At 44.0% G+C, this 23,284-nt stretch overlaps 1 protein-coding gene and 1 non-coding gene across 5 annotated transcripts in view; one reads left to right on the top strand and one right to left on the bottom strand.

The window, feature by feature from the left end:
* Positions 1 to 23,284, bottom strand: part of GPATCH2L (G-patch domain containing 2 like) — a 52,882-nt gene that overhangs the window by 15,072 nt on the left and 14,526 nt on the right. For 2 of the 4 annotated variants that reach the window (XM_024567377.3, XM_024567378.3), the window contains 6 exons: positions 20,354 to 20,418; positions 15,743 to 15,919; positions 13,946 to 14,025; positions 11,156 to 11,223; positions 10,121 to 10,175; positions 7,911 to 7,996 (listed from right to left, as the gene is read on the bottom strand). In XM_024567377.3, coding sequence (XP_024423145.2) covers positions 7,911 to 7,996; positions 10,121 to 10,175; positions 11,156 to 11,223; positions 13,946 to 14,025; positions 15,743 to 15,919; positions 20,354 to 20,418 — 531 coding nt within the window. Of the gene's footprint in view, positions 1 to 7,910; positions 7,997 to 10,120; positions 10,176 to 10,229; positions 10,270 to 11,155; positions 11,224 to 13,945; positions 14,026 to 15,742; positions 15,920 to 20,353; positions 20,419 to 23,284 lie in introns of all 4 variants that reach the window. The other 2 variants (XM_071222071.1, XM_071222072.1) reach the window with 2 other exon arrangements.
* Positions 4,126 to 4,230, top strand: LOC112312059 (U6 spliceosomal RNA). Its single transcript, XR_002975514.2, has one exon. It is a non-coding gene; the product is annotated as a U6 spliceosomal RNA (small nuclear RNA).

The following is a 23,284-nucleotide window of genomic DNA, read 5'->3' as shown; positions in this document are numbered from 1 at the left end:
AAGTAAGTATTACCTACTACTGTGCACAGAGGTCATCAGACTATAATGGATTCTGCAATGCCCTTAGGGAATGCCGCACACGCGAAGGCCCGGATGGTCCTTAGGATGCCTCACCCCTCTGGGCCACGGTTCTTAGACCCCCAGTATTCCACCCAGTGACATTACAGGCTTCAGGGTTAATTGTCCCTACACGAAATGCCCCCCAACTGCTAAGGCTCCAGCCTGTTGCTTCTCTCTGAGTAAATGTTCTACTTCTACCACCTCATTCCCATTCCCAATGGTTACCTTGCACACTCTAAATCCTTTGAATTTTGTAAATTTCCTCTGGTTATGACCTAGGACACAACCGAAGGCTTTCCAAGGAAACCAAGTAATGAAACTTATTAAGTCAATAACCTTATTTTATTGTAAAAGTAGGTATTTTGTGTGAACTATTTCCTTTCTACTCAGTGGGTTTTTGCTTCTCCCAGTGCTCATTGAGTTTTTGGTGAGCACTGGGGTGCGGTGGCAAACAAAACAGTCCCCCTAATGGACCTGTAGCCCAGTCCTGCTTCCAGCTGCACAGTCACAGAATCTGAATCATAGAGAAACCAAGGCAGGGACAAAGAAAAGGCGTGTTCATTCCTAAAACTCAGTTCAATGCTTCTTCCTTCTTAAAACCTTTCTCTCAAGACCACTTCCAGGTTGGAGAGCTATTTCATAAGAGGTATAATAACATCATCCCTTAACACTGAGTACAGAAGGGCTATTTGTCTCGAGAGTCTCTATGTCCCTATGCCTCCCTATGGGTAGAAAGGATAGAAGATTTAACTGGATTTCTAAAAACTCTTCTTCAAGAGCAGTGTACTGTAGCTTTTGTATTGCAAACTATGTACTATATGGGGGGGAGGGGCCACTCAATTATGTAGAGGCTAAGGTAAGCTAAAATCTCTACCAAGTTATTGAAACTTCCTTCTCGACTGAAGTGGCAAGTGTTTACCGGAATGACGTAAGGAGCTCTTACGAAATGCACAACCCCCTGCACGTTGGAGTGGGACAGGAATCAGTAATATGTTTATTTTGAAATTTCTCCTCAGGTAATACTGATAAGCTTCTACCTACTGTGAAAATTACTGAGTTAAAAATATACCTATTCCCAAAGCTAAGCTAGTCAATAAAAGAGATCTAAATATTTCAGGGAAATAACAGAATGATTAAATGAATAGATATTTGGACAAAAATACTGTTCCCTGGTACAGAAAATACGGGCTAGGCTCCTCCGGTCTCATCTTCTCAGCACTTCGTCCCAGGTGGAGGCCAGGTCTGTGCTTCCCCTGAAAGCGTCACACTCGGCAGCATTTGCCAAAAAGAATTTATAAGGGGAAATGAGCATTAAAAGCAACAAAGAGTCTTTAAAAACTCTTACTTCAGGAAAAGTCACCAAACTCCTACCACAGGGGAAAGGTGAGTGCCAAAGCGTGACCATTCATTGAAAGAGTGTGTGCACACCCACACGCCAGCACGACCTCTCTACTACTGTTCACTGCAGGTGCCCGAAGACCCCGTGAGCTGTTACAGCCGCGGCGCTACTTAGGAAACTGGGCAGACCACCACGTCCCTGGGGCAGGAATGTTCTTTTAGGGGGGAAAATCACTTTGGGAAAAACATGCATGTTTCATAGAAGCAATGCTGGCAAAAGTAATCGAAGTGACTGCCACAGATTTAGAACAAAGCTGTTTGGAGTCCCTGCTAAGGAGAGAAAACAGTCTCCATCTGCCAACGGTGCGCTAATTTAGGAACAGTTCACCTTCAAAACTCACTATTTTTAAAACCCAATGGAGAGTTCATTTTTTTTTTTACGTAAAATATATTGTGAAAAGGTATTTATTTGCTATACCTTTCCTTAAACACCTACAAATTAGTAACATCAAAAAATAATTATTGATCTAAGGAACAAAGGTCATATATATATATTATATATCCCAATTATTCTCCTTACTTGCTAATCTATTTACCTCAGTCATTTTTAACAAAAAGGAACGAAGGCCTACCCCATGGGAAGCACGGTGCTGGCTGTGGAGGGCACACAAGATGACTGAGCCCAGCGCCCCTCCACTGGGAACTCACAGCACAGCGAGGGAGGCTCACGCAAACAGAACTAACACACACGGATGCTGAGACATGATTAAGGGACACGCAAAATGCCAAAGGAAAACAGACTTAAACCTAGGGAGGAAGAGACACCCCTTCCTCCTATGTGATTTTGTCTTCAGGGTTAAGTGGCACGGATTAAACACCCAGTAGGGGAGTATGTTCACAGACTTGCCCAGGCCTCTGGTGCGAGGAGCGGCTGGGAGAGAAAATCACCCCACGATTACAGGACACAATGGAGGCTCAGCTGACAGGAGAGATCCCAGCCATTCCACTAGTGCATTCACTCAGAACTAACCCTCCACAGTCTGGACAAACTGCTCACTAGCACCTGAAGCTCTCCGTTGACGGGAAGGTGCTCCCCAGTGGCTGGGAAGATGGGCATATTACGACGGCAAGACAGAGGGACAGGAAATGCTTTCCTCGCTCCACTTAGGCAGTAAGATGCCAACTGACTGAGAGGTGCTAGAAACAACACTGTCCAACAGAGGACAGACAATTCAAGAACTGTGTGCTGTAAAAAAGGGGAGTTCCAGTAGAACTGGCAGCCTTGTGGACAAAACTATAGCAGAAATACTTCCTCACACGTGGCCAAAACCAAGGTGCTGAGAGGTGAAGAAGAGCTACAATGCTTCGCAGCATCTGCAGCATGTGCAGCATCCACAGCATCCGCAGCATCCATAGCAGACAGGAGACCAACAAAGGTTGTTCCCCCCAAGCCCCGAGGTAACACCTGAGGCTGTTTACCATGGCTCCAAAGGTCAAAATTAATAGCGTGAATTGAGTCGTCTTCTTGCTCTTTGAAACTCCTTGTCAAGTGGCACAGCCAGCTGGGCACACAACTCTGATATGCAGATCATAACGCTTGTGAACAGAAAAAATGAATTACAATGAGCACAGGCTATCATACTTCAAATCTCTAAAGGGCAGGAATCTCTCTTTTTAACCCAAACACTGTCCAAACGCCTCCTCTTACAGTCCATGTGAGGCCGCTCAAGCGCCTCAAGAATCTGTACTATATCTCATTAGCAAAGAGCTCTGGAAGCCAACTCAAAGTTATTAAAACTATAATTATCCTAAGCACAAGGCAGGCTAGTGACTGTGCAACAAAAATAATAATATTAGCTACCAGTATGTAAAATATTCAAATGTATTACTTCCTTTTGATCACCAAATAAATATTGATATTTCCATTTTAAGGATGAGGAAATTGAGGTATGGGGAGGTCAAATCATTTTCCCGGGTAAAGCCAAGATTCTCACCTGGGTCTAACATCCACTACTCTGAGATTAAGAACTTCAAGAAGAAATAAGTGGAAATGGTGATATATTACCAAATTACTACCCAAAACAGAGGAAAGGTCAGCAATGTGGGAGAAAACTCGAAGCTGCCACCAGACACTCACAAACCACAACTGGTGACCTGTGCATCACACAGACAGAGGTAGGATGGGTAAGTTCTAGTTAGGGTTTTCTAATGCAATGATGGTAAGAAAAGCCATCCTGGACAATCAATAACTCTCTCACTTCGGGAAAAGCTGCCTCCAGCACTGGCTCCTCACTGCAGTTCTCTGTGCCCTTGACAGCGAAACCACTGCCTCCACCGGCACACCAATCACACCACCTGCTGTCGGAGCGCGGCAGTCCTTAGCACCGACACCACGTACACTGTGTCGCAGCAACGTCCCAGTGCTAGGAACCGAAACAGCTGGTTTAAGAATGTCATCCATGCACCCTGCTGGCTGTCCGCCCACCCACACACCCACCCAACAACTCCTCCCCTGGGTTAATCACTGTGTGCAGGGCACTGTGGGAAACCCTAACACTCTCTTCGCATCTTAGCAGTTCTCCAGAGCTAAGAGCAGTCCAGTGCTCTACCCCTGGCAAGGAATCACAATATCAAAGCGCAGAGCTACGCCGATTATGGAACGAGTGCTCGCTCTGGCAGCACGATTATGGAACGAGTGCTCGCTCTGGCAGCACGATTATGGAACGAGTGCTCGCTCCGGCAGCACGTGTTCTAAACCAGAACGATACAGAGCGCATCAGCATAGCCCTGTACAAGGATGGCACGCAAATTCGTGAAGTGTTCCATATTTTATAAAACAACATGAAGTGAGATTTCCTGTTAAGCAAATTACAAAGCACCAGTCGTAAAATCATATGCATTTAGAGCAATAGGTCTTAACCCTGGCTGCATATTAGACTCACCTGGGAGCTTTAAAATAATGCCAAGGCCTGGGCCTTGTCCCAGAGCAATTAAATCATAATCTTGGGGAGTGGGGCCCAGCATGAATATATATCTTTTAAAGATTTTATTTATTATTTTTAGAGAGAGGGGTAGAGAGGGAGAGAAACATCCATCAGCTGCTTCTCAAGCATGCCCTGATCAGGGACCGAACCCACAACCCAGGCAGGTGCCCTGACCAGGAATCAAACTTGCAACCTTTTGCTTCACAGGACACCGCCCAACCACTGAGCCACACTGGTAGGGCCCCAAATGGATATACTTTTTAAAGCTTCTCGGGTGATTCCAAGTGTAGTCAGGGTTGAAAACGACCAAACTTAAGTATTTCCAGAGAGGTACTTCTGAAACCCTCTTAACCACAAAACTATTAGGTGGCACAAACACCTCAAAGACTCCCTCCCCATCGACTGCACCTGCCATCAGGGCTGTATTAAAATGAAACATCAATAAAATGATCTCTTAAAATCATGGTCTCATTATTTCTTTGTTTATAGCAATGAAATACGAGACAAGAGAGGGCCTTGAGGTCGTAACGGCCCCCAGTAGCCCCCAAGCCCCACGCTGAGCACCAGAGCTGTATAATGAATGCTCTAGCAGTGAGGAGGTGCTTAGGGGTCCTCCCTCTCCTGCAGCTGAGTGTGGGGACTGTGGAAGCGGCCATGTCCAGGCAGAAAGCAGCCTCAGCTCAGTAACCCAACAGGAGGAAACCTTCACAGTTCAGGCACGATTATCAAACTCTTTGTGCTCTTAAAGGAGAGTAATTATAGGCATGTGAAAAAAGAAAAGCACTCCCCGAGGAACTCTTCCTCACATGCTTCCCAAGAGGCACCAGGGCCATTAAAAATTCCATGATGAAGAAGAAAAACAGCCTGGGAACAGCCAGGAGGCAATACAGCAAATTAATACACCAGCCCTCCTCGGGGAAAGCTGTGATAAAACAGGAAACACTTCTCTCTTCGCAAAATAAAATTATACCACTAATGATAACACAGTCACCACCATACACACACAAATCGTTCTAATGATGGGTGTGAAATTCCCAACGCTGCCCAAATGCTTTGAAAGAAATTTTTCCTACTACAGATAAAATGGAACAAGAAACAGATAAAATTTCCATTCGAAACAGTTTTCAACACGCTCATTCTCCTGCCCCTTCCCAACCACCACCACTCTTTAACGCCCCCCTTCCTAGGGGCCGGGCTTTGTTGAGTCGCCCACTCTTCACAAAGCCCGCCACCCAGTTCGGAACCCAACCCCACCCCCAGCCCCACTGGAACTAGGCCGCTGCTTCTCTGCTGACCACAAGCCAGGCAGGGACCCCACTATTTCAAAGAAATGAGAGGGAGCCCGAGGGGCTCCGTGTTTCACCATCCACATTTTCTAAAAACTACAGAGAGGTCACCTGTGCCGACCATTCCCACAGATCAGCGGTCGCCAGACTGCAGTGAGCGTGCACCTTCCCGATTAAAAAACCTGAACACTGCATGTATGTGTGGTACGCACACATAGAGCAGAAATATATGCTGCTAGACTAATGTACGTACGATTTAAAACAAAAAACCTCATCCATGCAACCCACTTTGTATCCACTACCCTAGAAGTGGGGACTAGAAAGACAGACTGAGCTATAATCGTCCACATTCTCTCACCTTGCTTTTAGCAACAATCTTTATTCCCCTAGAGCTGAGTCACCAACACGTAGCCTAGACTTCCTTGAGTTCCCGAGTGCAGCTACAACACTGCCGGCAAGAGAATGAAAATAATGGTGTGGCTAAGGAGATACACAAAGGAACAAGCAGTTGACACCCACCCCCGCTGGCACGAGGCTTGAGGCAAGAGGTGACCCAGCGCATGCACGGATCCTGAGCAGGCCCCGCTCCAGGCGGCAGAGGTAAGGGAAGGCAGCTAACAACCCCTTCTCAGCTCTGACATGACTCCGTGCCACTTACAGGTCTCCCAAAGAGCACACATGGCCACTATTTTATTTAGTATGAAGACTAAAGGCTTGAGGACTGCTTTCCTATAAATGGAAATCTTGTGTCTTCCGAGACGGCTTGACCACCACCTCCGCTAAGCAAACCTCCCTGAGCCTCTGAGTTAGGAGCCCTCCTCTGTGCTTCGTATCATTCTGCTGCACACCTTTACGCACTTACTGCTCTGAAATGCAATGGCCAATTTCCACACCCGACCTGCCCACGAGAACGGGAGCTCCTCCAGGGTAGTACCTAACCGAAGAGCCTGGCGCGTAGTAGGGAGTCAGCAGACGGTGAATGAATGAATGATGAATAAACTGCATGCTCCTGACGGAAAGGCCTCACATCATCATCCCACCATGTTCCGCTTTCCTAGTAACACCGTCTGTGATGGTCTCTGTTCTCAAAAGACTTTCCCCACTAAAGACTGCTTCTCCAGTAGGAGCTCTGGCAGCTGTTCATGGTACAGAGTCTACTGTCACAGCCCACAGTGGAAGTTCTAACCACAGCCATGGAAGAGTAACTTCTCTGTGCACTCTGTAACCCAAACCTACGAACATGTCCATTTAAGAATGTATTAGGAAGAAAAAGCAACCATCAGACCTTGGAAAGAAGGTCTTTGTGCGACTAGAAAGAATAAAAGTCTTTTGGTTCAGCCTATCAACTGCTCTTTTGGGCACAATAACCCTGCCATGGAATGCTACAGTTAAAGCCATATTTACTTGGCATGTCACCTAACTTAAGAGAGTGTATATTGAGAGGTGCTAAAATCATCCTGCGATGTAGGCTCAGGATTCATTCTACGAATACATACTAAATGCCTGGTAGGTGCCAGACACTGCAGGTTAGGCACTGAGGCTAGGGCTGTATCAGGGAACAAGACAAGGTCCCTGCATTTCAAGTTTCTATTCCTGTAGGCGGGAGCAGAGGGGGCAGGAGAAGCCCAATGAAGTCATGAGTGATGGTGTTAAAACTCTAAAAAAACCCGATAATAAGCAGAGAGTGGTAGAGATGGCCCCTTAAATAGGATGGCCAGAGAGGTCCTCCCTGAGGAGGGGGCCCAAGCTGGGAAGAGGAGCCAATCCTGGGAACTGCTCGAAGACAGTAGTCCAAGCAAAGGGAGCAGGTGGAAGGTCAGAGGCAGGAAAGGGCTGTGTTTTTGAGAACGAAGTGGAGCTCCCTGGTGCAGCGGAGGAGGAGAAGTCGATGGAAGGGGTCTGCACACAGGTCACAGTCAGATTATGCAGGGTTTCACAGACCGTAACAAGGACCATTAATAACGGTCTGTGAAGATGGGCTTGTAGCAGAAGAAATATGAAACACAAGCCAGAAGACTTAGGTCAAAGTGGAAACTTAACTCACATATTCGTCACATGACTGCAGGAAAGATACCTCACCACTTTGCCTCACTTTCTGCATCTGTAAAACGTCCACTGACCTCAAAAGGTTGTTGCAAAGACCAAATTGGATACTACACACAAACATACTTTATAATTTAAAAAGTGTTGTAAAAAGGACACTGCTATTGTCTGGAAGCACCGGCCACTAGAAGACAGTTACCTGGCAGAGCATTGTGCTGGGGTACACCTTCGGTGAGAAGCATCAGCCAGAACATCCAGGGAGTAGAGGGGAGAGAGGGGATTGAACTGCAAAAATAAACAAGATTATTTTAGTAAGGCTTATCTGAAACAGACCTGACCTTAAAGGATAACGTGCTATTTGATTACTGCGCCCCTCTGACCGTCCCACAGACACCATTCAGAAGGTCGCCCAGGTCCGGTGGCCCACCCTAGCACACTCGTCTACCAAACCTAGAAAAAAGACTGTTCTTCTTCAGAAACTTCTGATAGCAGTAACCACTCAAATGGCAGAAGACAGTACAATCGACCCTTGAACAAACACGGGGTCAGGGGTGCCAACCCCCAGCACAGTAGAATATCCACGTATAACTTCTGACTTCCCCAGACTTAACTACCAATAGCCTACTGTTGACCAGAAGCCTTGCTGAAAACATGAACAGTCGGTTAACACATATTTTGTATGTTGTATGTGTTATATACTGTATTCCTACAAAAAAAGCTAGAAAGTTTTAAGAAAATCATGAAGAAAAAATAAATTTCAGTATTTAGTTTTAAAAATCGGTTCACAAGTGGACCCGCACAGTTCAAATCCCTGGTGGTCAAGAGTCAGGTGGACTTCACAACTGACACGACAGAAACGCGGGCCTACTGACCGTCAGCCTCTGTGGCTGAGAAGCCTACGCAAAACTACCTTTCCACGTCCCTCTCCTGGCCATGCCTCCAGTGAATAACTGCGTAGCACGTACCAGCGGCAGAGTGCAGTGAGAACGGAACCACATTAAGAACTAGAGTAACTAACGTTCAGTTCCAGTCTACTGCTGAGTTGCCATGTATTAAAAACTACATAATCTCTTTGGGCTCCACTACCCTTACCTGTGAAATGGATGTATATCACTGTCTGTCTTAACTATTTCATAGCATTATGAAGACTGAATGAAACATTGCTTTAAGCTTATAACGTGATTTCAGTTTCTCATCTGTGGACCTCAAAAGGAGGTTGCGGGGATCAAATGAGATGCTATACATAAAAGCACCCCTTTATGTTTGCCAGCTTTCTTTGGATTTTTTCAACAATAAATAAACCTCCCCCCAAATTTCAGAACTAAATATACGTTAAGACTGAAAGAACTCCAAGTGGTAATTTCAAAAGAACTTAAAAGAGTACTAACTACAGCCCTGGCTGGTGTGGCCCAGTGGGTTGAGAGCCGGCCTGAGAACCGAAAGGTCACCAGTCTGATTCCCGTCAGGGCCCATTTCTGGGTTGTGGGCTAGGGCCCCAGTTAGGGGCGTGTGAGAGGCAATTGATCAGGATGCTTTTCTCCCTCTACTTCTCCCTCCCTTCCCCACTCTCTAAAAATAAATAAATAAAATCTTTAAGAAAGAGAATACAAACCACGGAACTGTTCGCTGGGTCAGAAGCTCCAGTCATAGCTCTATGAGCTCTATAACTTTGGACAAATAGTTTAACCCTCACCAGAAATTAACAGATCTGCACAGGGTGACCCTTAAAGGTCCCCTGCTGCCGTTAGGTCCTCTGATGCAAACATGATGAGCACTCTGGCTCAGAGTCCCCCAAATGCCATCTCTGCCTGCCACCTGCTATTTTTATATCAATTATTATTACTCAGCCTTGTCCTTACTCTGGTTCCGTGAAATAACGAGTTTGCTGTAATGATTACTTCTATGTTATAACGAATCACCAAGATAAAGCAACCTCTCTCCCTTCCAAAATCCAAAGGTTTAAACAAAGGAACACTAGCCACTGCCAGTAATTTTTAAGTTTTGACCCTTACAAAGGACTCGATGTTCCAAGGGCTCCCTCAGGGGGTGGCTAGGGACAAGACGAAGAGGACAAGGCCCCAAGTGCTCAACCCCACTTCACTCAGAGCATCACTTCCTCCTCCTGTTTTACGTGCGTAGGCTTCAACATCGCACTTCTCAGCACAAGACTCTGACACTGAGGTAGACCATGGCAGAGGAGGCTCATTCTGACTTCTTACCGCAAAGTTTAAAACTACAATGAAAATGGGGTTCCTATGAAATATGTGTTAGTAATAAACTAAAGTAATAAGCTTAAGATCACAGCTGAACCTAACAAGGAGGGTTAGCTAGTTCTTATCGGTGAATAACTGCCCTTGCAAGACGGACCTCCAAGAAAATCAGAAAAAACAGAGACAGCAGGAGCCTTACCTCATGTGCACAAGCAGAAATGTGAGGAAAATCAGAAGCCAACACTTTATTCTTTCTAAAGAGAAGGAAATCAAATGATAAAATAAAGATAACAAAGAAAAGACCTTACCTGATTTCGTTCCCTTTTCCCAGCTGATGGTAACCAGAAACTAAAGAGAGGAAAAGAATAACAGTAAAGAAAACAATAAAGAAGTGGTAGGAAAATTATAGGTAGGAGAAGACCAAAAGTTGTTGGCATAATGAATTGAATACAAAGAAAGAAATGGGAAAAGATGGAACTGGAGGAGAAAAGGAAAGAGGTGTTAAATGTGTACAAAGTTTTTTACAGAAAGTAACTCTTCAAAGGAAAAAGCCTTGTAACGGAATGTAAAAGACGACACACCCCGCCGATAAACCGAAGATTCCGCCAATGCACTCTCAGCTGTGCGGGGACGAAAGGGCCCCCGATCCGACAAGGGCAGGAGCTGCACACACACCTTGTCTGTTCTGTGAACTAAACATCTGCCAGGCTGGAGAGGTGCGGGGTCATAACGGGGCTGACCCTGGCGTGTGCCGGAGACATCAAACAGCCGATCATGGTAGGGGACCAGGCCGTCACAAGAAGGGGTGGAATGATTTCCCCAGAGCTACTAACAGGCTTTTTAGCTGTACTTACCACAGGACTTAGAACAAAAAGATATTTCTCTATATAGAGGTCTCAAAATGGGAAGAGAATATAAGAGAATGTAGAGGCTATCAGCCATTTTGAACAAAAAAAAGTTAAGAGACAGAAAAAGATAACATTTTTATTGGGGGATACTTTTATAATACAGCACCTATAAATATAAAACACAACAAAATAAAAACTACTTTAGAATGGAAAAAATAATCACTCTCATAAGTTTAGGGCAGTGGCCATGTTGACTGTTAGAAAGCACAAATCTTTAAGATCTCTTTCAGCTCTGAAGTCAGATTTCTAGGTTCCTTTACAACACCTCCCTCGGCCTCCTTCCCCTAGGAACAGATCAGAATAGCCAGTAAAACACAAGCACTTACTCTTTCTGCCGAGAGTCACTAACGATGTGGCCTATCCTCTCAGAACCCAAAGTACTTATGCTGGTCTCCTGAAAAGACAAGGATGACAACAGTGTTATCTAACCGCAGAACAAACACATGAAGCCCAACCTGTCAATCAAGCTCACACTTCCCCATAACAGTGCCAGCAACTTCAAAGGCGCATGTCAAATGTCAATCTTAAAATCCAACAGCAACTGTATTTCTTTTTATGGGAATCTAACTCGGAGAAGTGTTTCATGTTACCCTAGACTTATTTTTCTCTAGTGTTCCAAAAAACGTCATTTTAAATATTGTTTAATATATATAGTATTTCATTAATAGTAATACCTCCTGGAGTTACTAAATTACATAGAAATAGAAACACGTCTTTAAAGCAATCCAACGACAGCTAATTTTTATGAAGCTAGCAGCACATCGAGCCCCCCAGAATCATCTGATTACAGCCCAACAGCCTTCGTAATGAGATGCTCACAGAGGCCCTGCTGGTGACACCTAAATACCTACTGGGTAAATACATACACATCAGAGGACTCTGGCAGCTTACAAAACTGTCGGCCTACACTTTGTTAAATGTCATCTTTTAAGTAAAAGTAGTAGTTTGTATAAATTAAGTTTGTAAATTCGGGGTTCTCAAGATTGCAGTATGAAATGTTACCATAACACCACAAGCAATTCAGAACTAATCATCTCCAAAAAATTGGAAACTGACAGAGGCACTCACCCTTCATTTACTGTGGGCACATCTACAACGAGTGTCTGCCACAGTCCCTGGGGAAGCGCACCAACAGTGTGTGAATGAGAGCTATGCACAGGACCAGTGCGTGTTAAGATGGGAGGGCATAAGTCACAGGCACGAGTGTCAGGAATGTCAAGCCTGTAACTTACACACATTTGTTTCTGGGTAAATATTATTATCTGCATTCATCTATGTGTATAATTAGCTTAAACATTAGGGTACACATTTTAAGAGAACTGGCTACAGAAACATTAATTTGAGGTCAGATTCTGGGCAGGAGTGGAGCTAAATGAAAAGGTTTCACATATTGTATTCTTCACATCCTTCATCCCTTACGCCTGTGCCTCTCGGTCACAGACAAAGCCATGGTAGTGGGGCCGAGGGAAAAGATGGGTGAAAAATGAGCTATTTGTTACAGCAGAAAAATTATTAACTTAAAGTGCCGTAATGTTTAAATTTACAGTTTATTACTGTGTAAATTACAAGCAGTACTTTGCGTAATTAGCAGCTCGCTGGCAGAGAGCTGTGAATGAAACTCATTATTTATGATTACAATTTAGAAAAAGAGAAGAGGGATGGGGGAGGGGGGAAAAGGAGGGTAGAACAGTGACCTCTGCTAAAAATGACAAATATCCCTTTAAGGTGATGAAGATGAATTAAACAAGTAAATATTATTCTATTCATTTGAAATCCTTGGAGATGCCCAATAGGCCCTAGTTTTCTCCAGGCGAGCTTCAAGAGGAGCTGATTTACTTCCATGGAAGTGGAAGGTTCTTATTTTATAGGAGCCGAAACACAGTAAGGTAGGAGGTGAGAAGAACACTGTCAAGCTTAACGAATAAAGAGAGAAAAAAATCAAACCATTTCTGTTTCCTGCTCCCCACCTCCTGCTCCCCTCCACCCAGTGTCCTCACTCCCACCCCACTGGCTGTCACAAACACACACCCAGAAGAGCTAGAGCAGATTTTTATTGTTGGGAAAACAAGTGATCCAGAAGAAGAAGGTATCATTCTTTCAATAATGAAATGTCTGTCTAATTAGACATTTCAAATTGAATTTAAAGATAAAAAGAAATAATTTCATCTGGAAATAAAGAGCCTCATTTCTTTTGCATTATTAAAACTTCAAAAAAAACCCAGTCCCCTAATTAAATCATAAAACAGCAGCGCTCTGTGGCCCCGACCACCACAAACCCAGCTGGGCACAGAGTCTGCCCCGTGGTAGGCATCCTAAACGCTTATCAAGTCAACCAACCAATTAATGCTCCGAAATGCTGTCCCTCCCTCGCTCTTTGCCCACCACCATCCTCTCTGAGTATGAGCCCAATCTGAACCTATATTCAATCTCAAAGCTAAAGTAAAAAATAAATAATTGTTAAAATTTAAATAAAAAGGAGTAGACCTGGGTTCAATTCTCAGCTCTGCCACTTGTAACTGGGTAACATCAGACATCAGTGAAGCTGTCCTCACCTGCTAAAGGGGAACAGCGCCTTTTTTGCAAGGTTGTGAGGAGGGCAAAGGAACTGAGTGCCTCGCACAATCCTTGGAAGAGGCGGAACTGAGTAAGTGGCATATATCCCTCTGCCATGAGGGAGTTCTGAAATTTGATAACAAGGTTTTTCCCAGCTTTTTCTTTTTTAATGAATTCCAGAATAAAAGACCAGGAGACAGGATAGAAGAAGCATCCATGAATTCAGGAGGAGTCATAAAGAAGCCAAGAGTATTTTAGTTTACATAATAATAACACAATATTAATGAAAAGAGTAGAAGAGACAAGAGATCAGGCCTGCAGCTTTACAGACAACAGATCCTGCCACGACAGTGTCTGCTTTGTCGGAAGTTCTGTGTGAATTAAACTTCATCCTTCGTGTGTGCATCCATTCATATGCTCCGTGATGTTTACTCTTAAGAACTTGCAAATACTCCAGCTGGCTCCAGGGTGTTCTGCAGCCCCTCTGAACATCAAGAAGGTACACAAGTCCTACGGGAGACATTACCCTCCCACCGAGCCTGGCAAACAAGAAGAGCTATCACCTTCCCAACAAGCCTCCTTCGCCCCTTTCTGAGGCATCGAGCCGCGGCTCCGGGCAGACGATTCAAGCGGGCGTGGTACCCTAAAAAAACAGAAAGTCCTCAGTAACTAAATGCGGAAGATTCGTTAGCAATGACAAGCCACCAGCACACCAGATGCCTTGCCGCCCAGGATCTACTAGACTGACCCTTAAACTAGTGTCACTAGGCTATTTGTCAAGGATTTATTATTCCCGCGTCTTTGCTATCAGCAGTGTAAGGGCAGGCATGTCATTCACCTTTGACCTAGGCATCCTCACCTGTAAAAGAGGGATTACCTCCTGCTCAGTCCTATCTTATAGGGGTGTTTTGAAACCAAACTGAAATAGCACATGGAAGGTACTAATAAACTGAAAAAAACTCGGCAAATAAAAGGTATAATCAACAATCTCTAATTATAACTTAGTGACTAGTTATTACTTAAAACCATTCTAATTCATGAAATAATGGTAAAAATAGCCTGTATAATCTAGTCACATTTCTCCAAGTGTTGTATGTGTTCTATACACAGAAAAGACAGCTGGGAGAACCACACCAAATGTTATCAATGCCACTGTCTCTGGGTGTGCGGTTACAGGCCATTTTAAGTTTCTTCTTCTTCCTATTCTTGCTTATGTGTGTGTTTTAACTAGTCCATAAAGAGCTTTTAGACACGGTCATTGAAATGCTCAGTAAACCTTATTAAGGTAGCAAACAATGTGCCTCGGCCAGAGAGTAGTCTTTACTGAGAACCAGCTTCTCTGAGAAGGCCTTTCTATCACTCAGATTCATCCTGACAAAATGCTATGGAAGTTTACAGCTCTGGGTGAAATTCAGACCATCAATGGATGCTCAACAAATACTTGATAACTGACTAACTGGATAATTACTGACTATTGGGAATCCTGTAAGTTTATAGAGCTAAAAGAAACCCCTGGAACAGTTTTGTTCAATGTCACAGTATCTTAAACGACCCTGACATCCCAAGGAAATGAAGTGACTGTCACAGTCAGAGCTAGACAGACACTCCCAGAGAGTGCGATCACATTTCCTTCGCCCTGTCCTAGGCTCCTTCCGCCCCACCTTGCTATCATCACTGAAGGAAAAGCTAAGGGATACATATTTGTGTCAAAGTCCGCAACAATAGAAATATTAAAGTAATTTAAGATTTTATTTATTTTTTAGAGAGAGGGGAAGGGAGGGAGAAAGGGAGAGAAACATCGATCGGCTGCCTCTTACACGTCCCACCCAGGGACCTGGCCCGCACCCCAGGCATGTGTCCTGACCAGGAACCAACACCTTTGACCTTTCAGTTCGCAGCCGAACCCATGGAGCCACACCAGCCAGGGCATTATTAAAATTTTTTAAAGAATAGTTTTAAATCATCCTTTCAAAACGTCCACTGTAACTTGTAAGTGAACATTCTTACTGAAATCTGTTCTCTTCCGAGATCCAATGTTTCAGGCTTCCTGAAGCACTCAGAAGCCCAGCAGTCACGGAAGGGATAAACAGCCGCGACAGGCTTCCTACATCTGGCACAAACGGCAGTGGCAAGCTGAAGGAATGCCCTGCTAATATATAAGCTGAGTCTCCAAGGACTGATTTAGGAGAGAACCTCATGCTTGAGACCCACCCTTGAATTCTCTAGAAAAATTCCTGGACTAGCTCCAAAATTCAGACAGTCTGGGTGTGCTTAGAGGAAGAAGAGCACGTGTACCATAGGGTGATTCTCCCCACAGAACCGTGACAGTACGAAGTGTGTTTGGTCTCCTCCGAACTTACCCCTTTGAGCTGGCCGAGAAGGTAAAAGAAATGTGGGATCTGACCGTTTGTCCAGTCCAGACTCCATCCTTTCTACTTCAGAGCGATGATCGGGAGCCCACTTGGGCAGAAGATTCGGGACAGTGAATCCTGGGACACATTCTCCTTCACAGAACCAATCACTCTGCTCATCATCCCCTAAAGTAAAGAGGCCATCTTTATAAGCTGGAATTGTGGCCCTACCAAAAGCCACACGGGAGGGTGACTTCTCGGTGCTACAGGCTCAAGTATACTTTTAAATAAAGTCAAAGTACAAACACTTGTTTTGATCCTTCTTGTTGATCTGTTATGATAAACACTGGGACACCACACTAGTTTCACATAAATTTCATAATGTGTCATGCTGGGCTGCTTTTAACAGTACAAAAATAAAGCTACCATTCACTAAGCCCTTACCGCCTACCAGAATCCATGCTAAAAAATCTATAAATATGTTATCTCTTCCAAACCTTACACTAGCTCCAACTTACAAAGGAGGCAACTAAAGCCCAAAGAAGTCAAGGTCAAGGTAGTATACGGTGAAGCCAGAATTTGAACTCAAAGCCTGACTAACTCCAAAGCCTTTACCACAAAAATAAACTGCCTCCTATATACCATTCTCAGCAGTATAAATGAACTTGGGGATTCAAAGCCCACAAATGTTTCCCAGCTCAAAACTAGCTGATCCTGGGGGGATTTCTTACTACATTTGCATTCCTCATAATAGGTGAATACAGAAAATATACTCATCATACCTTGTTTTTCCCTTGGTACCTCATTGATGGGACAGAGTCTTCTTGACACTAGCAATACAAGCTACCAAGAAAAAAACCAACCAGAGAAAAATAACTTAATCCCCCACAGTTGATGTCAAGAAGTTCCATCATTTGCCCAAAGCTATCCTCTTCAATAACGACAAAGTCAAGACTAGATTCATACATCCAGTCTCTTGGTTCGAACTTCTTTCTATTGGCTAAAATGATACCATCCCAGTTTCCACTAGTTTATTCCTGCCAATAAAGAGTAAGATAGATAACTTTATGTCTGCTACCACCACCCCCCCTTTTCAAAAAGCAAGGATGAAGGAAATTATTTCAAGAACATCAAAGAGTTCACAATGCATTCATTCTCTCATGTATCCTGGATCCCAGGGAAGCTGCTTGGGATATGCTAATCACATGAAGTATTAGATTCATGGGCTACTAACACCCAGGGAAATGAGAGCTCTTATCACTGCGGAGACCGCTAAACAGGGAAATTAAAGCCACATACAGGTGAACGGCAGCAGATGTTGCCACCACACAAGGTAGAGTGTTCCCTTAAAAACAGGCCACCAGCAGCTGCTTCTCTTAACCGTGGTTCTCAACCTTTAGTGTGCAGCAGAAGACGAGGGGGTGTTGTTAAAACACAGACTACTGGGCCCTATCCCCAAAGTTTCCAAGTCCGGTCTGGGCAGGACCAAAAATGCGCACTTCCGACAAGTTCCCTAGTGATGCCAAGCGGTCTGGGGATCCATAATGTGAGAACCGCTACTCTAAAAGCATCTCATCAAACTATGTGTACAGACGAATTAAAGATGGGCACTAGAATGAACAATAATGTTTCTCTGAATGTCAATATGTTAATTCTTCTCTTATTCATAAGCATTCTTTAGGCCATGTATTAAAACAGTGTACTTAGCTAGTCCATGTTTTCTGATGACAAATGGCAAACTATCATGGAATCCTTTTTGGGTCTCAAGCACTCACTCAGGATGTCTGATAACATGAAAAGAGACTCACTGAACCAGAAGCAACCCCGTGGTCTTCAGCCTGGCTTCCCGAGGGGGCCTGCTGCAGGGGCTCCTCAAAAGAGTACTGCCAGAGAATAAGGAAGAGGCTGAGGAGACCAGGCTCCGGACGTCCCGTTCCTTTAGGGTCTTGTTTTAAGCAAGACAAGGTTAGCTGTTTTACATTTGAGGTTCAATGTACAATTCTGTTTGAGGGGAAAAAAGGATATGTTTCCCTTCAACTGAGCTTCCCAATAATTCTTTATTAAGAGTTCACTATATGCCAGGTAATGTGTTACCTATTGTGGTTGCAAATAATTTTTTTTTAATTTTCTGTCTTTGAAAGACTTCAAGGGAAAAGACGCACAACTACAAACAACAATGTAACATGGTAGAGAAGAGAAAACAAGAAGCACGGGGCAGAAAAGCGGAAGGGCTCTGGGGGAGGGTGCCTACAGTGACATATGGGTCGGAACCCCTTCAGGAACCCCGTGCACATTAAATGGGGTAACCGCGACTCCAATGAAGTGACTGTCTGCAAAGGCACAGATGGTGTTGAGAGAGAGAAACCAGTAAGGGTGGGGGAGCCCCCCCGGAGCCCGCACAGGGAGGAGCCTTCACCGTTACTAAACCTGAAGTAGCACAGGTCAGAATGGCTATCAGAGCCCAGGGAGAGAGCTGGGGTCACGGAGAGCTGCCCAACAGAAGCAGGGCCTTCAGCAGGATGCAACCACAGCCAGCCGGCAGTGCAACAGAAAGGGGGTCGGGGGAAGCTGGACTCCAGCGTGGTGGACTGCATTAGCATTCCTACCTCATCATCGCTCCCTCCCTGTGACAGAATGATGCACCCCTGCCCTTTGCCAGAGGGTTCCATAGAGCCCTCCCCTGGAGGCAGAGCACACTTCCTCACCCTACCAAGGCACTGGCCTTGGTCATGTGACCTGCTTTAGGTAGGAGAACATTAGCGAATGTGATTGAAGCAAAAGCTTTAAATATTCATGCATGGTGGGGCTTGGTCACTTGGTACTCAAGTCCTCCACCATCAGCAGTCCCTGAGACATATATGGCCAGTGCTTCTTCAGCCTAGTACCCGAATAAGACACAGAGTAGACACAAACCGAACTTGAAGCCTGGACACCGGCTGAGCCAGATCAACTGAACCTCAGCTAACCCCCAGCCCCACAGTAAGAAATAAAAGTGAAAAGCCACTGAAATATTGGGGTTGTTAAACAGTGCTGTCTTAATAAAAATTTGACTATTGCACCCAATCTCGTTCACCTCCCTCCCTCCCTCCATTCTTCTGCTGATGCCTTCTGTTGGCCAAACCCATGAGAGCAAAAAACCTACTGATGTAGCCCAGAAACAAGCCCCAGAGAGGAAAAGGGAGAACTGTGACTTGGATAAGCAGCTATTCCCGGAAGAGTGAGGATGGGATTTCAGGCAGAGGCCAGTATAACAAAGACACTGAAGCAGGAAATAACATGGCTTTGTGCTGAGAACTCTAAGCCTCTGAAATGCCGCACCAGAACGTGTGAAGTTGAGAGACAGACGAAAAAAGAACGCTGGGGCTATAGAATATCCCACAATCTTTCATGACAAACCAAGGATTCCTTATCAGTGGAAAGGTTTCCCAAAGGCCCGAAACAATGTGTTGGAATAGGCCCACACTTTCTTGCACCTCTGTATAATTATGCATCCTGACCTTTTAAGAGATACATTATGATACTTCACAGCATTCACTAAAAGCAAAGAAAAAGAATAATTCTGAACAGTATGTATCAGCTCATTCACGGAAAGACAACCAGACTTTCCTGGAACAAGGTAAGAAAGACAAGACCCTGGCTACAACCTATCAGGGAATTCACACACACACATAACCTCGACTGACCCGAAGCTCCCGCAGAATCAGAAAGGAACAGAAATGTACTCACAACCTCCACATAGGGGGAAGCTTGACACTACCACCCATGCCCACAGCTCTGAGGCATGGGGGCAATACCACCCGCTCCATGGTCTCTCCAAAAGCAGGACTGGGACCTGAGTCTCACAGTCCTGGATCCCTTCAGTTACCAGGGACCGCTCCATTATCGACCAAGACACGTAGCCACCATGCCTCCACCCTTCAATCACTAACCCTTCAAGTAAAACCACTGGATTTCACAGCTCGAAGGGACTTTAGAGATCTGCAAATCCCCTATTTAGAGTAAGAAAACTAGTCCAAATGAGCTATATGAAATTCTTGTTTGTACACAATTAGTGCGGCTCTAAGTGTGTGTACAGGACAAGAACACAGTTTCAAATTACTGTTTAGGTAGTAAAAATAAAGGACAGATAGTTAACATGCACCAGCTTTATTCACAGTGTTCTACGCTAAACTTCAGGAGTTTTAACTTTAAAAAGATGTTTTCTATTACATATTCACCCAGAACACTGTGACCATTTATAAATAAGATTATAAAAATAAATCCTCCCTATGTGAAAATAAGAATGTCTTAACATCCAAAAGAAAGAGTAATACATGGGGATATTTTTGGTTCTAGTCAAAAGCAACTTCCCGAAGTCCCATCCTTGACCCCATAACCCCCTAGATCAATGATTCTCAAAGTCTGAACTGTGGACATAAAATACACAGTAGGTGCTTATGAAAAATGCAGACTCCAAGGGCAAACTCTAGCCCTATTTGAAGGCTAGGAGTTCGGGAATTTGCAGTTTTAACAGTTCCCCAAAGGGCTCTGATATGCCCTACAGCTTGCCAACCGCTGCTCCGTACTCTCAGCGACTCGCCCCTGTAACAATCCAAACCCCCTCGCCGGGGTCCAGATTACCTTGCCGTCCTTCGTCGTTCGTGAAGAGGCCTGGGTCACTGCTGCTGCACACACTGCTGGTGTCACTGCAAGGACAAAGAGCAAAACAAAGAGGACACGTCAGCTGCAGTCACACAAGGAGCGCCGCCCATTCTTCTTCCGGTTTCCAAACCCAAAGTTTCCCCGACATCATCAGCCAGTCAGAAACATAAACTTCATGCTTAGGTCACAGGGGAAAGTTTGTTAAGAAGAGAATAATTCTAAAACCTTTATTTATATTTCAAAGTACTTAAAGTCACTTTTTTAGCTTAGCATTAGAAAGTTATTTAGGGTCATAATCTCAACCTTTCTTGTTATATTAAATGACATAAATTTACAAATTTACCAACTAATTCTATTTTTAAATTTCATCAACTATCAGTTTTTAATAAAGCTATCCAGCTTTATGACATCTAGCATCTCTCAAGTTTTTTCTCCCATTTACAAAGCAGCAAACAAAAATCGACGAACAGCAAGAAAACACATTAGGACAGAAGTTGTATTTTCCCAATTTAATGTCTTCCTGCACATCCAGCATATACCGGAAAGCTCACTTTCACAACGGAAGGTATAAAGATACAGAAACGAACTCCACTTGAACTCACTGAAACAGAACTTCTGCCCCATGGATTTCCACCCAATAAGTTTCATTTTCTGAGCATTGCTAACAATTGAATCTGCCTCTTCTCAGGCTGTTTTTCTTTCACATCATCATCAAATTTGATTTATCTGGTTCAAGGAAAATGTCTCTATTCTTTTTAATATTAGCTGTTTCCTTGACTGGGAATGTTTCCTTCCAAGCTGTTTCATTTGTTTCACCTGTTCTGGAAGATGGAAGAATCCAAAGCAATGAAGGAGCATTCTCACCATGCTGCATAAGGCTTGGCAAAATCCCAACCTACATTTCTGATTCAAAAATCTGAAAACATTCTGTATTTTGCAATATTTCCAAATATCTTACCAATACTAAATCCTAAAAACGTTGGCTAAATTAAGTAGCAATCTCCTCACTTAAGCTTGTCTCTGAATAACAGACACAAAAGATCTGTTGCAGCAAAAGCCAATAAAACATATCCAGTCTCTTTAAAGGTTCTTCCATTTTATTTTCTTCTGTGCCTATAAGTGGGAACATTCTCAGGCGTCACTGTAAGAAATCCTATGAAATGACACCACTGGATCCTGAGGATTTAAAATCTTCAAAGCTTGCAGTTACATCCGGAAGACACCCTCAAGGACTACTTCTGGCCCTCTTCCTACATCTGGGTTCAAAGAACTGTGCCCGCTGACCTTCATGGTTCTGGCTGTGTCCTCCCTGACTTCCTAAGCACAGTGCTTATCCAACTCCAGTGAGTCCTCACTGCACACCCTCTCATCCTACTCGAACACATTGTTCTCGTCTCTCCTCCAACATAAAGCAAATTTTATACTTTCAACTTGTCTTGATATGAAGGAGGGCTTAAAAAGCACATGAGGCCATGGGACAGATATTCCACTCCACTATCGTATCATATTCTTTATTGGCTAGCAGTCTCACTAACTGATTTAGGGGTTAGCAAACGACAGCCAGTTACCTACCTTTGTATGGCCTGTGAGCTAAGAATGGTTTTCAGTTTCAAATCCCTGGGGTGGGGAAGGGGGAATCAAAAGAAAAACATTTTGTGGCATGAGGAAATGAGAAATCCAAATTTCAGCATCCATAAATAAAGTTTTATTGGAATAGAGCCACATTCATTCATTTATATATCCTCTATGTCTTCTTTCACACAACAAAGTTGAGTAGGTGCAAAAGATAACGTCCGGCCCACAAAGCCCTAAAATGTTTACTCTCTGGCTCTTTACAGAGGAAGTTCGCTGACCCCTGCTCTTCATGTGCTACAAGCCCTACCCTGCAATGTCTATGGTCCCCTCTATTCGAGTATTTCCAAAGAAAAAATTAAAACTGTTGCTTTATTACAAAGTCGTGTCGATTCTTTCCCCTGTTCCTTTCCAGTCACTGGTAAGCATTAAGAGGCACAGTGTCAACTTGATCTTTTTTGCATGGATTCCATTCTCTCCTCATACTCTAAATAAAAGGTGCAAGCTCGAAGAAATCTGCTGAATCAAGGAAGGTGTTGGTAACCTAAACCCTTCCTGTCACTCTACATTTTCTATTTTCATCAACAGCACTTAAGGAGACTCACTGTTCCTGAAAGAGCTTCTTGGACTACTCTCTTCTATAAATTTTTATGTACAGTTAGAGTAATGGTAATGATGTCACAGAACTCTCACCAGGGTTTTAGATTATGATCAAGAGAGATATGTATTTCCTTCATCGAGAAAATGATTTGTCTTACAGAACACCTACTTAAAAGTATCATCATTCCTACCAGTATCTGGAAATGACTATTTCATCTGATAGCACCTGTTGATTCTATCCTTCAGAACTTGCATTGTAGAAATCTAATGATATGTAAGAAATCGACGGCGTAATTTACCAAAAAGGAAGAGAACAGAGACACATGGCGCGTTTGCACAAAAACCCCGCGATGACACAGCATGCAAAATGCCGTGCTAGCTATAAAGTAGGGCCACGTATTTCCCCTTCCAAGTTACAGGCCAAAGTTGTCCAGTCCTATGGCCTTCCTTCATTTCTGGCTCAGAGATTATGATTTGCAAATAAAGTCATCTCCAAAGCAGACATACAGATGAACAATAAACACAAAAAGATGCTCAACATCACTAATCAGAGAAATGCAAATTAAAACCACAATGAAGTAGCACCTCACACCTGTCAGAACAGCTACCATCAATAAATCAACAAAAAAGTGTTGGTGAGGATGCAGAGCAACGGGAACCTTCATGTACTGTGGGTGGGAACACTGACTGGTGCAGCCCCTGTGGAAAGCAGTGTGGAGGCTTCTCAAAAAATTATTA

Source organism: Desmodus rotundus, chromosome 7, assembly GCF_022682495.2.
Source record: "Desmodus rotundus isolate HL8 chromosome 7, HLdesRot8A.1, whole genome shotgun sequence".
Lineage (NCBI taxonomy): Eukaryota > Metazoa > Chordata > Mammalia > Chiroptera > Phyllostomidae > Desmodus > Desmodus rotundus.
This window is presented reverse-complemented; position numbering and strand designations above follow the sequence as displayed.